Raw genomic sequence first — 14,662 nt, 5'->3', positions numbered from 1 at the left:
TTTTTAAGAGTGAAGCATGTACTTCTGTGTATGCCTATTGTGAAGAAATGCATAAAAGATGCAAGAAAAACCATCCTAAGACTTTGTCGTGTTTTCTTAGAAAACAAATAAATAAAAAAGTTAGTTCACTGATGCCAAATGCAACAGGGCTTTGGATAAAGGAGGAAGATTAACAGAAGATAAAGCACATCCTAGGCAAAGACATGAGTTGAATCCTGAGATGGCTGTAAGTTATCTAATGTGCAAGTCAAACATCTTTCTGTCTCCCCCTTTTTACAGCTGTCCTGATGAAGAAGGAGGAATGTTTTCTGCTTCAGGGTCACTAAAGAGGCTGGCTGAAGCAAGAGCTGCTAAGTTAAAAGAATTTCAAGGTAATGGCTTAGTTATATATTCCACAAACAGCTTCTCAGCATTGCTTAAGATTTATGACCATCTTGTTCTTGTATCATATGATGTGATCAAGTTTCTCCTTTATAAGTCTTTCAACATATTGCAAGACTGCGTAGAAATAGTTAAATAAGTCTAATAAAATTTGACAAAAATGTCCCAGTTTTTTGTTGAACAGGAAGCGAAGCTTTGTATGCTCCATGGATTTTTCCCACTTTTTTTTAAACTGTTCATTATGTCTGTATGTTTGATGCTCTAAATGTAAAATGAGTAATAATATTCTGAATTTAGCATTGTAATCTTGCAGTAATTTGGAGGGCAGAACTGAGTTTGTTTCTTCCTTTAGAGCGTTTGAACATGAAAGATGACCTGATTGTGCAAAATCTGACTGAGAAGCAACAGATTTATCTAGAAATGTCTGAAATGAATGGGTTTGAAGACCATTCCCAAGGAGTCCGATCTAGACTACTTTTTCGGGGGGATAACTCAGAGGATCTGCAAGGAGAGGTGATTTTGAAGTCTGCAGTGACAGAAGGTAAATGCAATGTGGGAATGTGTATGTGTTTAAACAGATGCCGGTTTGGATAAGCACACAGGATCTAAATACAGCTTGTTGGTCCTGAAAATCTTGTAATAACTTAACACTTAATGCTGTTCAGATTCCTTGGTCTCGGAACCAATCTTCAGGATAGGTAAAGTGCACCCTATGTGTTCAGGTAGAGGATCTTATCTACAGCTTGGAGTATTTATTTGTTTGTTTAGATCAGAGGGTTCTAGAACAAGATAGCCTATCTAGGGATAGCATGTTTAGAAAGAGAGTAAGCGCAGACATCGCTTTGAGTTTGACAAAAACCCACTCAAGTCCTAATAACCTAACCTTATATTCAAGGAGGAGGTTATCTTCATACGTGCAATATGAAAAGCCTGTCTTAAGGAGTTTATCATAAAGGAAAATCCATCTGTACTGTACGAAAGCTTTCAAACTGGCTAATCTTTTAATGTACATGAGGATTGAAATATTTTTTTGTGACTTGTTAGCATGATGCAATTGTCTCACTGTGTAGACGTGGCTGTTTAAAATGACATGTTCTCCTCTTTCCTAGCTGAAAATCTCCAGAACCTCATCTTAACTCACTTGGGCAATGGATCCTCTCAGCCTGAAGATAGCTTTGGGTTGGGACTCCCCAAGAGAGCAGACCCCTTTGGAGGATATGACATCAGCCCCTCAATTTCAAATAAAAGTAAGAAATAGGGGCTGTGGGGGCCAAGTGCAGATTTGTAGATGCCGTGTGGTATCAGCATGTTGTATCTTATGCTTGCAGTACCAACAGTAGAGAGAGGAGTAGGGCTCTTAGTTGGTGTTTGCTAGGGGCATTATTACTTGAATCCATGCTTTCTAATTACCACAATTCCATGTAGCGTTTTAATTTTGATGAAAAATTAAGCTTGAAAATGCAGAGAACTTGAATTCAGCTGCCTGTTGTTTGTTATTGAATCATTAAAACTTTTTGCACTCTTTTGTATCTGCACAGTCACTAAGGGTTGCTGAATTCTTGGATAATGTAGATGGTCCTTTTAGCATAGATGTTTTATCAGCTAATTAATGAAATAAATAGAAATACTAGATACTATTTCTTTCCCCTCATTTTTATGTCATGTTTTTATTGAAAAATGAAACAGTCCTTATTTTGCTGGTTATTTATCTCTAGAAATTGTTTTGCTTGCCTATGAAGGGCTATATATGTCTGTCAGACTGTAGTGCTCTATGCAGTATGGTTTCCATCTCCCACTACCTCCCTGCATGCTTTATAGCAGTGCTGGCTTTGAATAGGATTTTTCTACCAACAAGTATCTCATCATTCTGGTAGCTGCAGATGACTTCCTGTTCATGCTGATTTGTGGTTACTTCGTTTAAAGTAGCATAATGTAATTTGACCTTGCTCTCCCTGTTTATCTTAACTAACTCTCTTCAAGTTTTTAATGCCTTTTTGAGCAGTCCTGTTCTTCCTATTGTCTACTTTTCTACTTCTTTTAATCAGTATGGATAAGCCATGCAGTTACAATCTGGTTCTAACTTCAGAATCACAATTCTTTTTCTGCTTGCGCTGTTATGCAGTGAGTTTTCACAGGCTCTGTGCTGGTGTGAGCCACTCATACTCCACTCTTCTTTCAGATGGTAGTTTTAGGAAAAACAGTGGTGGTGACCAGAGACAGTGGGACTGGAGAGGCCCTGCAGCAAATTCAGATGTGCAGCTCCATGACCTCCCTTTTGATGCAGAGGAAGCATCTCAAACCGTATGTTGGGCTTATGTATAACTCAAATGTATTTCCTGATGGCCTCTGTCATAATAGTGGTGGAGGACAAACCTCTGAAAGCCAGAAGTCCTAATAGCTGGTAGGGCTGGACTGTAACAGCATTCTGTGAAATTACTTCACTCTATTAAGGCTATTTGTGTGGGGGGAGTTGATGGTTTGTAGCTTAGCTCTTGGGAGGCACGGTAATCTGGTTTTATACTTGTTCATTTGATGCTGTATCTTTAGTTTTAGCTTTAATGTTCATGCATTTGTTTCAGCCTGGCCTCTGGCTTATGTACTTTTGATACGCCTCCTTCAGTTTAGGGGAGCAGTCTGTGTTCTAGCTCTAAATACTGTTCCCTAATGAGATGAACACTTCCAAAGTGTTTTGGCAGCACTACCACTGCAGAAGATGTGTGCTCTAGGATCCATGCTGTTTTTGTCTTTTTCCAGAGTGACACAACGAGGCTGGGTGATAGCAGTGGTTTGCAGCCCACCATCGAGTCTGAGGTATGTTGCTTCTGCTGTTAGGAAATGTAAAGGGAATTAGCTGTAATAATAATAATAGCATGCAAAAGAAAACAATGTTTTTAATGTCTGCAGAACTGCATGCTCACTGACAAACTGTACCTTACCACTCCTAATGCATTATGAATGCAGAGATAAAAGCCCCATTAGGAAACAAAGATGGGTTCTGGGTATGTAGGCAGATAATGTTTCAAAGAGCTGGCTAACTACTTCTCCTGAATCTTTGGAAGGATTGTACGTTCTCAGCTCACTGACAAAATTTGCCTCTGAACCTCTCATGAGTGCTGCACCTGGAGCATAGGAGAAAGTGGTCATTAAATAGCTCCTGCGAAGAAAACTGATGATGCAGATTCCTCCCTGGAATCCCAGTGAGATTTGAAGGGCATATTTGTGCAAAGGCTGATATACTGAACTTGATTGTGCCTGCACATTGCTATATGGGCTGCTGCCGTGTTAGAATACTCTTGTTGCCGTGCTTCCATTGTGTGTGTTTCTGTATAGATAGCATTGATTATATTTATTATCAAAAAAAAAAAAAAGTCTTAATGCTGTATCAAAACAGAGCTCTCTTCCAGAGTGCCTAATGTCTTCTTTCTTCCCTGCCTCCTCTCCTCAGCTTGTCCAAAGGATACAGACGCTGTTACAGTTGCTCTTCAGTCTACAGGTAAAACCACTACATACTATCTAAGAAATTTTGTTAGGCATTAGGTTTAGTGAAATTTAGGCAGGTATGGAGGATCTACCTTGGATATATGCCCTAAACAAGCTAGAGTGAACTGCAGAAATTAAAACCTGAGTCTCAAGGAAACACTGTGTCTAGTTTTTGAAAGAACTGTAGATCTTGTCTTAAATAACTGAATCCTTTTTCCTGCTCATGCAGTGCAATGTAATTCTCTTGCTGCTTTGAGCTCCATCTAATCTCCCTGCTACAGAGATACACCTCCTAATAAAATGGTTATTGTTGATATATACTTGTATGTGTGTATTTACTGTAGCTTTATAATAAGTAATATTTTAAGTGATTTTGTCAGATTCAGAGTCATAGTTTTACATGCAAGAGGTGTTAATTTTGACGTGTAAAAATAACATTTTGCTCAGCCATCTGAGGTATCTTGCCATTTGTGATGGTATGTACAAGCTGGGGAAGTTAGACGTGCACTCGAAGGCAAAGGTCTTGGTGATCAACTCTGGTAGATGCTGCTGTCTTTTACTTTGCTGTACATGTCTTTGGAGCCTGTGGGCCTTACGATGGACTTACGTTTCCCCTCCAGGCAGTGATATCTCAGCAGGACAGCTATATTGAGATGCAACGAGCCACCATGGCAGACCGGGAGAAGCAATACCGGCTGCAGTCTACGCGAGGCAACCTGCTGCTAGAGCAGGAGAAGCAGCGTAACTTTGAAAAACAGAGAGAAGAGCTGATGTATGTACAGAAACTTCAGAACCAGCTGAAGCTGGAACAGCAGCGCTGGGAACGGGAAAGAAGTCGGCAGCAGAGGGAATTTGAAAGAACAGAAGCCCGGCTGCAGGAGCGCGAAGAGGAGATTCGGCAGCTAAAAGACAGGTTGAGTCAGGACAAGGAAGAGCTAGAGAGGCAGCGAGAGGCCTATCAGCATGACCTGGAGAGGCTTCGGGAAGCTCAGAGAGCAGTTGAGAAAGAGAGAGAGCGTCTAGATCAGCTAAGGAAGCTGAAGAAACAGAACACAATGTCAGGCACCTGCTCCCCAGAATTGGGACAGGTAAGAAATACCTGCTTGCTTCTGAATGAAGCTTGCTCTTGTTTGTAGCACTAACATTGTCTCAATGATGTAACTCTCTGGGAACAGATTATCCTTGTTTGCTTCTTGTGGGGGTTCGTGTACCCTCATCTAAAATAGCTGACAAGGGCCGCAGTGAGAGACATCAGAGCTTGGCAATTCCTCACGTGTCTATGAAATTCAACCCAGTCTTTTGATAATGAGAATATATATTTAGAAAAAAAAAAGTAGAAACAGAAAAAAGGTTACTTTTGAACCTGGCTGGCTGAAGATTTTTTAAATACAGGAACTGTCCTACTGCACACTGATGATTGCAGCAGGTGTGCTACATTGGTAGCATTTTGTACAGTTGATTTCTAAAAACATCTCCTCTTTTTCAAAGTGTGCATTTTGAGGTCTGATGAAATTTGCTCATTTTTCACTGCTTTCTTTCCATTTTATCATCACCTAGTGCAATCTGCTTTTTAGTTCCTGTGCTAGATACGACATTCAAGCAGTCTGGAATTGCTGAGGTCCTTTTCAGTTTTCAAGGACTTGCATAGTCTGAGTTCTTTTTCTCTTTTTTGTTTGCCGCTGTGCTTTGGGTTTGGTTTAGCCTGTTGCATTTTATCACAAAAAGGTGCAGGACTGAGGGTGGTCTCTCCTCGTTATGTATGAAAATGCTAGTTTTACTTAGAATACCTTTTTTCTCATTTAGAATCAGATGCTGAGCCATTCCACTAGCTTCAATGGAGAAGGGGTAGAACCACCTCTACCAGTCTTGAAAACCTCTGGGAGAGTGAGCGTCTGCGGGATGGATTACTTGGAACGGACGGAGCTGGTTCGTAGGGACAGTACTACCATGGAGAACCGTCCAGTTCTTGCGCTGAAGAATGAAGTGCCAATACATCTCCTGAGTGCAACTAATCAGATACAGAAACCAGCTGCAGTTCAGCAGCAGATTCCTACTAAGCTTGCCACTTTTACAAAAGGAAGCAAAGAGAAAGGTGGGAAGAACAAAGCATCTCATCGGACAGACAGTTCGGGTAAGCATGTTTAAATGCATTTTTGAGCTCTGCCAGCATCACAGGAAGACAGAACACGATAGTTTAAACCTCTGGCTACCCATGTGGAGGCCAGAAATTAATGTGCTATGAATTGTTAGTGTGCTTACTGTGGTGATAGGCCATAAAAATTCTTGAGTTAAAAATTACAAGTGTGCATACTGCTCGAGCTGGAAATGTAGCCCAAATAGGTAGTGCTGAAAATGGAGTGTCTTAACCTAACAGGACAGAACTGTGGTGAGAACTTGTAAGCCTGGATGTAAAATCTTCTTGCCTGATGTGCCACCATAGTAGTGGTAATGGAAAATAGCAAATGCTTTGCTTGTTCTGCATGTGTGGAACATTTTGATGCTGGCTTAACCTTTTCTCCCTGATTGTCCAGAGTTGTAATGACATCGAATGCGATGCCTTTCTTAGCATCAGTCAATCATTAAATACAGATTTCCAGGCCAGAATTCAGATGCTGCGTGTGTTGCAGAGCTCAAAGGGGCTGATTTTGTCAGAAATAGAAACAAGTAAAAATGCAGTCACCCTGTCGTAGTGTCATTTGTGCTGCTAACTGCTGGGTACTGAAGTAGTGATCTCTGCCAATGACAGACCCAGCAAAAACCACTTCTTTTTTTTTCTGCTGCTTAAAAGAGCCTTACTTCCAGCTTAGGAGAATAGCCTATAGTTTTAAGTTACAAAATTAGCTTTTTAGCTTTATATAGGATTCAGACCTGGCAAGTTTACATGCTGCTTAGGCCTACACTATAGTGGACTCAGGGCCAAACCTGTCTATTGCAGGAGAGGGCTTTTGCACATTGTAGAAATGTGTGTGTCTGTTCTGTCTGAAGTTGAATGCAACTACAAACTTGCTTATGTTTTTGCACATAAGTAAAGCCTGATATCCTCTTACTCTGAATACCAAATGCTGGTAAATGGGAAAATAAAGCTCTAATACCACATCTCCCCAGCTTCGTTTTTTAATAACTCTTACATAATGATGTCTGCAGTGGAAATGTACTTAATGGTATTTTTCTGGAATTTTTATGAAAGGTATAAAACTTGGATATATTGATCTCTATTCTCTTATGAGCAATAGTGTGACTCATGCTTGTTAGGTCCATATGTAGATCACAGAATAAAACAGAAGAAGAATTCTGTACCAGAGGCAAAATACTGTGTATTGAATTTGGCTTGTGCGATGTGTAAGGAATGTGTACTGGGAGGAGTTCTCTGGATCCAGAACAATTGTTGTTGTGAATTGCTTTTATTGTTGAAATTAAGCAACTGACAGGCCATAACACCAATGTACTCTGCTGCTGAGCAGCTGTGAGACAGATGGAGAGCAGAGACAGAAGTTCATTACAGTTCTCAGCATTAAAAGTAGCAAATAGCTATTGTCACTTGAATGTTAGGGGTTAAAGATACTTTTCTCCACTGTGCTCTCTAATACTCTATTTTAAATCTGTGGTTGTTGGGGATGCTGGTAACTGAAACAGAAATCCTAAAGGAAGAAGAGAGGGAAAGTACTTAAATTGTAAGCAACTGAAGAGAAAAATTAAGTAATTTGCAGCAGGAGCACCAGCTCTTTGTGAAACAGCAGCTTCCTTGTATATGCAGAGGTGTCAGTAAAATGGGCCCCAGCATGAAACAATGAAATCTGTGTACTGCCAGGATGAAATACTAATTTGTAAAATATTTTCTTCAGCATCTGTTGATCAGAAACAGCTGATTCCTCCCAGGCTTGTTGGACGAGAGGAGGGTGTCTTGAGAGGCAGGCGATCGGCAAGTCCAGTCCTCCCAAGCAGCCAGACCACTGCATTCCAGCCAGGTATGTCTTGACCAACTTGTCGATCTGTGGAGATGCATCAGACTTTCTGTGCAGTGTCATGAATCTTTCTTCTCTCTCTTCTTCTATAGAATTGTACAGCCCTACTGATGCTCAGCCAGAAGCACTTTCGTCTGCCTCAGCAAACTTATTCAAGCCCAATAACGTTCCTGTCCAGACCTCGGTGGCCTCTCAGCCGACTCTGTTAAATGTGCAAGATGATACCAGCAAAGAAGATGTAATTTTTTTCTAATTGTTTCCATTTAAAGATTAGTCTTTTGACATACTGTTTCAAGAACTCAGGCCCAAGTGTTCAACGTGACAGAGACCCGATGTGGATGTCTTTTCATCCCTGCCCCTTTAATACTAGCAAGGACCGGACCAGGATTACTGTTTTACTTTGTTTGTCTTCTCTGCCAGCAGCTCAGAATGAGGACACAGTAGTAATAACTTGCTTTTAATTTCTCCAAACATGGAAATGTATTGATACATGGCAAGGATATATAAATTCAGAGCATATTAAAATGCTGCTATTTACTGTAATTTGCTCTCTTTGGTGAATCTGCGCTCTTTGTGGGCACCATCTTGTGAAGTAAACTGTTTTAATTGATGTCAAACCTCCCAGATTTTTTTTATGTAAAAAATTTTAGTAGTAGGCCCCAAATGACTGAGAATTTTTAAATCCATTATTACAGATACGTGGTCAGTGTAATGGATTATGCTAACTATGTTTCCCTAACTAGTTGACTAGCAAGCCAGTCTCCTTACAGCCAGGTATGGCAACCATTGCGATACCCACTCACAGGAGCCAGACTAGCAACTCTGTTCCTTTAGTGAGTCAGTGGAACACGTCTGATGGGCAGGTACAGTAGAAGAGAGAAGGTAAGCTGCTTGAGAGCCTTCAAGGGTCAGGAGCTCCACCTGCTTGTGGACATGAAGGGTTGGACATGTGAAAATATACAACAGTAATGAAGAGTTGGACTAAATGCACGTTTCTTTGGCCATCACCTTGCACCAGGGAGTAACTATGTCCTTAGAAACATACTGGGTAGTTCTCCATGTTAGCGAGAGTGGTGCAGATTCCCAAGCAAAACTGATGAGTTGGTTTGGAATGAACTTAGAGACTTGCATTTTACTCCTTGCTGAAGACATAGGAAGTGTTCGAACGCAGTAATTTATTGTCTTGTTTAATCCTAAGTTTTCTGCATTTCTTGTTTGTCTGCTAGTTTGATGGGACATTACTCCAAGTATCGGAAGATAATAAAGCTGCTGTTACTGCAGAGACTTCTCTGCAACACTGTGTTAGGAATGAAGGGAATAAGAACTATTTCTTAAAAAATGTACCATTCGCTAAACCTCCATTGGTTTAGCTGCTTAAAGCTAAGCCAGCTTGGCCACCGCTTATTAAATGGGTCAGTTTGTAATCATGAAATGGTGATGGTGTTAACATATTTCTGTTCAAAAGGCATTGTGCCCCTTTGTAGTAATTTGCACAGTAATCTGGTGTATATTATTTCTGTATGTCAGTTTTTGTTAGTCACTTCACCTAAGGACATGTATTCCAGCACATGCTGAAGGAGGCCAGTCAGATACGTTGTGCACAGAAGAGCTTGTTTAGAGGGGATTGTTACAGAATGAGAGAAATCAGTATCTCAGACCTTAAAAATGTGCGTTAATACCTTTCGGAATATGAGTGGTAATAGTTTTGTCATATCGTTAACCCTGGTTAAAGAATCCTTCTGTAGTGCTTCTTGGATTTAATGTTCATTTCTTTGTGAACTGATATTGGTGTAAACCTGAAGCAATGCTATCGAATTCAATGGAGCTGCAATGTTGTGAATGAGAGGAGACTCCAAACCGTCTGACTTTTTACTAGAATAAATTATCACCGTTAAATAGGATACACTTGACTGTAATACCAAAGTATTGCTTTGGTAAATCATCAGTCTTGCAGAACTGATGCAGATTATCAATGGTTAAATTTGCAAAATACAGTATGGTCACTATTGGGAACATAGTGATTTTTGTATTGTTGTGATATGATGTTGATGATGGTTAGAACATAGTTCTACATCGTATTCTTTTTTGCATTCCTAAATGTTAGGTTGAAATGGAGGGGAATTCTTCTTAAAAGAAAAATCAGTTCTGATCAAGCTGGCATGTAAGATCCAACAGCTTTATAGGAATGATCTTTTTCAGTCTGCTGATGTCGAGGCTCCAGTCATCTGTGATACCCATGTATTTTCTTCCATAAACATACAGTGAAGCAGCAAGAATGCACAATATGTTCTTGCCTTTATGCTGTGGTTTGGGCCACTCCTAGTGAAAATGCTGTGTCCCCATTTCCTTCGATTACCAGGTTTTTAGGAGTTGTAGCCTGAAGTTAAGTTAAATGAGTGGAATGAACTCATGTCCTGAGCCTCAGCCAAGAAGCAAGGTCTCCATTGGCTGTTTGGAGGATTTAAATCAATTTTTAGAAACATTTATTTGGTTTAATTTTGTGTCTGCCCTAAAGTATAGGAGAAAGACTTGTATGGACTGAGGAGGTTTATTTGGCTGCTTTTTTTCTTCTTCCTCTGTACAGTGAACAAAGTCAGATACCGAACAGTGACATCTGGAAAATATTATGTCTGCAGTGAGGTCTCATTTCTTTTAGTATGTTTGAACTTAAATATAACCATTTTAATCCTCTTTGTCAGCAGTGCTTCAAATAAGTTGTTATGACGACTAGCAAATGGACGCAGGATGCTTACAGGCTAGGCTGCTGGCTCAGCATCACAAAATCTCCTTGGAATATGGATCTTCATTCTGTAACTGAGAAATTACCTTATCGCCTGTCCTCAATACACGTCTAGCCGCCGCTAGTGCTGTGACAGCTGTTTGCACCTTGAATAGAGCCTGGATCTCCATCCACTCATAGTCCCTTGGGTCAAAATCATTATGTGCCATACTAGCTATTGATGTGGCTTCCTGTACAGTACCCAGCTAGGGAGAGGCTTTAGAATTAGCAAATGCTGTGTTATCTCCTTATTAGTGCAATGACAGACCAGCGTATGGTAAAATTATTTATAGAAAGCAGAGGGAAGCAAGTGAAAGACTTTATTTAAATGAAAAATGTGTCATCTCTTCACTTTTGCAAAGTTTAATCTGTCAAATTGTCATTCAGTCACTCCAGTTGAGTGAGCTAGTTTTGGATTCTTAACTCTGATTTGAAGCAAAATTATCTGCTGAAGCAGATTAGATTACAAAATACTGCTGTGTCCTGGGCTAAGTGACCTGCTTTTGCTTGTCAGTAAAATTCTTTCCGTTTGACCTTTTGGTTACTTAAAATAAAAGTTTGCTTCTAACTGATGTCAAAGGATTAGACAGTTCAAAATTCTGTGCCTCCCAGGTGCTTTTTGGCTTTTTTCCTGAGCTGGGGTGTGGAGGAAATTAGGGCACAAGCTTTGAACTGCCTTTTTCTTTGCTTTGTGTCACAGCCTTAAAATTATGATTGTATTTAATATTGTGATGTTGAAATATAGAGACTATGGTTTTGATCTTCAATTTTAAACTCTGGCGTAAAGGATGCTTCCTCTATTCCTTCCCATTCAGACTATAGTCGTTTTGTCTTTCAGACTGAAGATCCCTCCATATTCACTAGTATTGAGCACATCTGCCTTGTGTGTATTGTAAATGCTCTCCTAGTTTTTAAATGTACTATCTGTGGATTGTCGTTGTGGCATGTTCCACAAATTGAAATTGCTTATCATTTCCCAGTGTGAGGCAGAAGAATTGGTATTTCTAGAGATGCTTGCTCACCAAGGTAGTAGCATTCCTGCAAAGGTAGGAGTAATTCTAAATAATTTGCTGGCAGTTTTGTCTTTCTGCGTAGTAGTGAGATAATCCTGCATTCATGGAACTTGGTGTTTGCCATTTGCATTTGCAATGAAAGTCGAAAATTAGACTAGCCAAGGGTTAAAAATATATGTTTAGTTTAACTTCTACATTCAATCCTTCAGAACTGGAGCGAAGGCTCCCCTGGTGCTGCTCAGTGGTGTCCCTGTGTGTTGTGCCCCTGTAAAAGGGAATTCAGAACGTTTTGTTGTCTTCCCCAGCAGTTCTCGCATGTACAAGAAAGGTGGTCTTGGCAACAGGTTACGTATTTGTTCTCCTTGCATAACCTTCTTGTCGAATAAGTAAAAGAAAAGCCTTCCCCCTGCGCCTTCAAGGCCAAACCCAACATCTTTGTGACCACTGACGGCTCTTCATCATTTACCATCAGCGCGTTATACGTCAAATACCACTTGTGCCATGTTTATAAATCAGTGTTTTATATTTTTGTACTGAAAGAAATTGGAGCACTTTAGAAAAGTTTATTTCAAATTCCACTTGTTTTACCTGCAAGGAAATCTTTCATGGAAGGAAATCCTGTTGATGTAATTGCGTGCATCTCACCCAGAGCTGTGAACTCTCTTGATGCTGTTTAGTCTTAGGTCTGGTTTCTAGGCCCACCTTGCACTGTAAAGATTTAATAAATAATCATGGTTCGTGGTTAAATTGAGCGTTTTGTTGGGGAAGCGTTTTGTTTTTTGTTAGGATGTAAACATTGTAAATAGTTCCTTTCCTGTTGATACTCAATAGCAACATCTTTGTAGTCCTTATTTTATTTGTAAAGTTGATGGTTAAATGTTAATATTCTGTTGAATTGTGCACTCTTGATTAATTGTAAACTTGATCTTAGCACACCAAATGATGATTTTTACAATGATTGCAATGTTTCTCCACTGAAGGATTTCAGAGCTGCAATAGGACTGAAACCAACTTCTAGCAATAAAAAAAAAAAGTTAAAAACTGACTGCGTTAATAGATCTTTTCTTTCTGTTTGGACTAAAGATCAAAGCAGCATTTCTCATGTGCTTCTCATTTTCTGCCCTGGACAGAAATAACCTGCCATATGAACAGAACTGACAGTTTTCCAGAGAAGAGGACTGCGTAGGAAGAATTAAGTGGAGGGTACTAATAATTGCAGACTTTGCCAATGAGGTGAGCACTCTAGAAAAAATCAGATGGTCTCAAAATGACTGAACACAGCATACGAGTGAAGGAGTGAGCTGAGCAAAGTTGCTTATATTGGCAGACAGGTACTTTGCATGGGGCCGGTCTGAGACATGCCTGACTCTGTCCCAGACAGTATCAGTTCCCATTTGGAACATGTATAACAAAAATAGAAGCTTTCTGCCTAGTGCTTGTGTCGGCTTGGCAGCCCTCGCTCTCGCTGCTGTCCCGCAGCCTCTGGTTGGTACAGTGCTCCCCAGCCCCAGAGTCGGCACGTTGCATTTCCTAGTAAAATTCTCATTTGTGGTTTGCTAACAAGCTAGCCCAAACACTGTAACCTCAGATAGTCCTGGAGATTAGAGCAGATGCAAAACCAGCGCAAGAGTGGGAGAACCAGGGCTTGGATAGACGTCCTCAAAGGACGAGGTGCAATTTTTTTAACGTCGTCACAATCCTGTGCTGGAACCAGTGTTGAGGAAGACCCTCAGCCCGTTCCGGATGGGATGATGCCAATGGCGCAGTCTGAATCGATTTGCGCAGTGATAAGCTGTTATGTACATCAAAGCCTCTTTGAAGGATCCAGGCTCTTTGTGCATAGGAGTCAGAGGCTGAGAAACGCAGACTGTATTCTGCTGAAATGCTGTTGGCATCTGTGTTGCAGCACAAGCTGGATCTCTGAATTGGAAATAGAGTTTTTCTAGTTTTCCAGTGTATGTAAATAACAAAACTTACTTGTAGGGACACTAGTGTTTACAATATGACTTTGTTCTTTATAGGAAGCAAGACTGATGTTTTAGAGAATGGAGTTTTAAACTGTGTGTGTAAAAGTTTTTATTTGCACTTCCTTTAAGAGATGTCTTAGATCTACATGCTCCTGCTTGCTGTTCAGCTTCCGTGGAGCTGAGCTGCAGTGGCCACTGGAGGTCACTACCTCTGTGCACTTCCAGATCTCTCTCCCTTTGTGGCTAGAAAGAGGGAAATAATTCTTCATGTGTGTTTCTAGATATTGTTCCGCAACGGGAAATGGAATCAAAGTGACTTCACGGGGACAGCTGAAAGGGGCAGTCTGCAGCTGGAGTTAAAAGGTAGCACTTCCAGAGCAGTGGACTTTTTTCTAGTTGCACTGTACTCTCCTGCAGCCGTAATCCTGCCTCAGACCAACTGGAAGAGTTTCTGAGAAAGGCAGAAGAGCCTGGATCAGGCTCGATCAGGGAGTAATGTGGCTAAGAGGTATCTCTGCAGTGCAGATTCCCAGCTCGGCGCTGATAACTGTCCAGCTGCAACAGCCCAGAGCTCCACAGGGGCAAGTTTAATTCTCGGGCACAATTTGCATTTGTTAGGAGCTTGGTACTGTTGCAGCCATCAGTGCTCAGACTAGCGTGGGTGTATCTGTGCTATGCTTCAGTTCTTGCTGCAACAGCAGTGTAGGCATTCCTCTGGTGTCTGCAAACACCTTGGCTGACAATATCCTTGCTGACGCTGTCACTCTGATGTGCGCTCTCCGTTTGTCACAACGAGGGTGTGATTTTTGGGACGGCTGGCAGCATGTTCATAGCTGTTACTTGCTTGCACCAGTGTTCCAGCAGCTCCACCCTGCCTTGTCTCATCTAAAACCTGCAGATAATTAACCCGAAACCCAAACCACATTCCTTCTATTCGGATGAATCATTCCGAGGCCATAGGCAATGGCCAGCTTTATGCTAAACCTTCCTCTTTCATGTGGGTGAGGAATGGTGGATGGTTCCCATACGTGCATCTGAGATTCATTGGCAAGCCAGATGCTTGAGGACAAACGCGAACAA

The 14,662-nt window shown here is 40.9% G+C and overlaps 1 protein-coding gene across 2 annotated transcripts in view; it reads left to right on the top strand.

The window, feature by feature from the left end:
• Nucleotides 1–12,660, top strand: part of ARHGEF18 (Rho/Rac guanine nucleotide exchange factor 18) — a 52,817-nt gene extending 40,157 nt beyond the window's left edge. For both annotated transcript variants that reach the window (XM_064497550.1, XM_064497551.1), the window contains exons 22-31: nucleotides 280–371; nucleotides 734–922; nucleotides 1,491–1,628; nucleotides 2,561–2,682; nucleotides 3,136–3,192; nucleotides 3,827–3,874; nucleotides 4,482–4,949; nucleotides 5,665–5,992; nucleotides 7,704–7,826; nucleotides 7,916–12,660. In XM_064497550.1, coding sequence (XP_064353620.1) covers nucleotides 280–371; nucleotides 734–922; nucleotides 1,491–1,628; nucleotides 2,561–2,682; nucleotides 3,136–3,192; nucleotides 3,827–3,874; nucleotides 4,482–4,949; nucleotides 5,665–5,992; nucleotides 7,704–7,826; nucleotides 7,916–8,076 — 1,726 coding nt within the window. In that variant the 3' untranslated portion in view covers nucleotides 8,077–12,660. The remainder of the gene's footprint in view (nucleotides 1–279; nucleotides 372–733; nucleotides 923–1,490; nucleotides 1,629–2,560; nucleotides 2,683–3,135; nucleotides 3,193–3,826; nucleotides 3,875–4,481; nucleotides 4,950–5,664; nucleotides 5,993–7,703; nucleotides 7,827–7,915) is intronic.
• The last annotated feature ends 2,002 nt before the right edge of the window (nucleotides 12,661–14,662 follow it).

This window comes from Dromaius novaehollandiae, chromosome 25, assembly GCF_036370855.1.
Source record: "Dromaius novaehollandiae isolate bDroNov1 chromosome 25, bDroNov1.hap1, whole genome shotgun sequence".
Lineage (NCBI taxonomy): Eukaryota > Metazoa > Chordata > Aves > Casuariiformes > Dromaiidae > Dromaius > Dromaius novaehollandiae.
The sequence above is the reverse complement of the archived record's forward strand: the minus strand, read 5'-3'. Positions and strand labels throughout refer to the sequence as shown.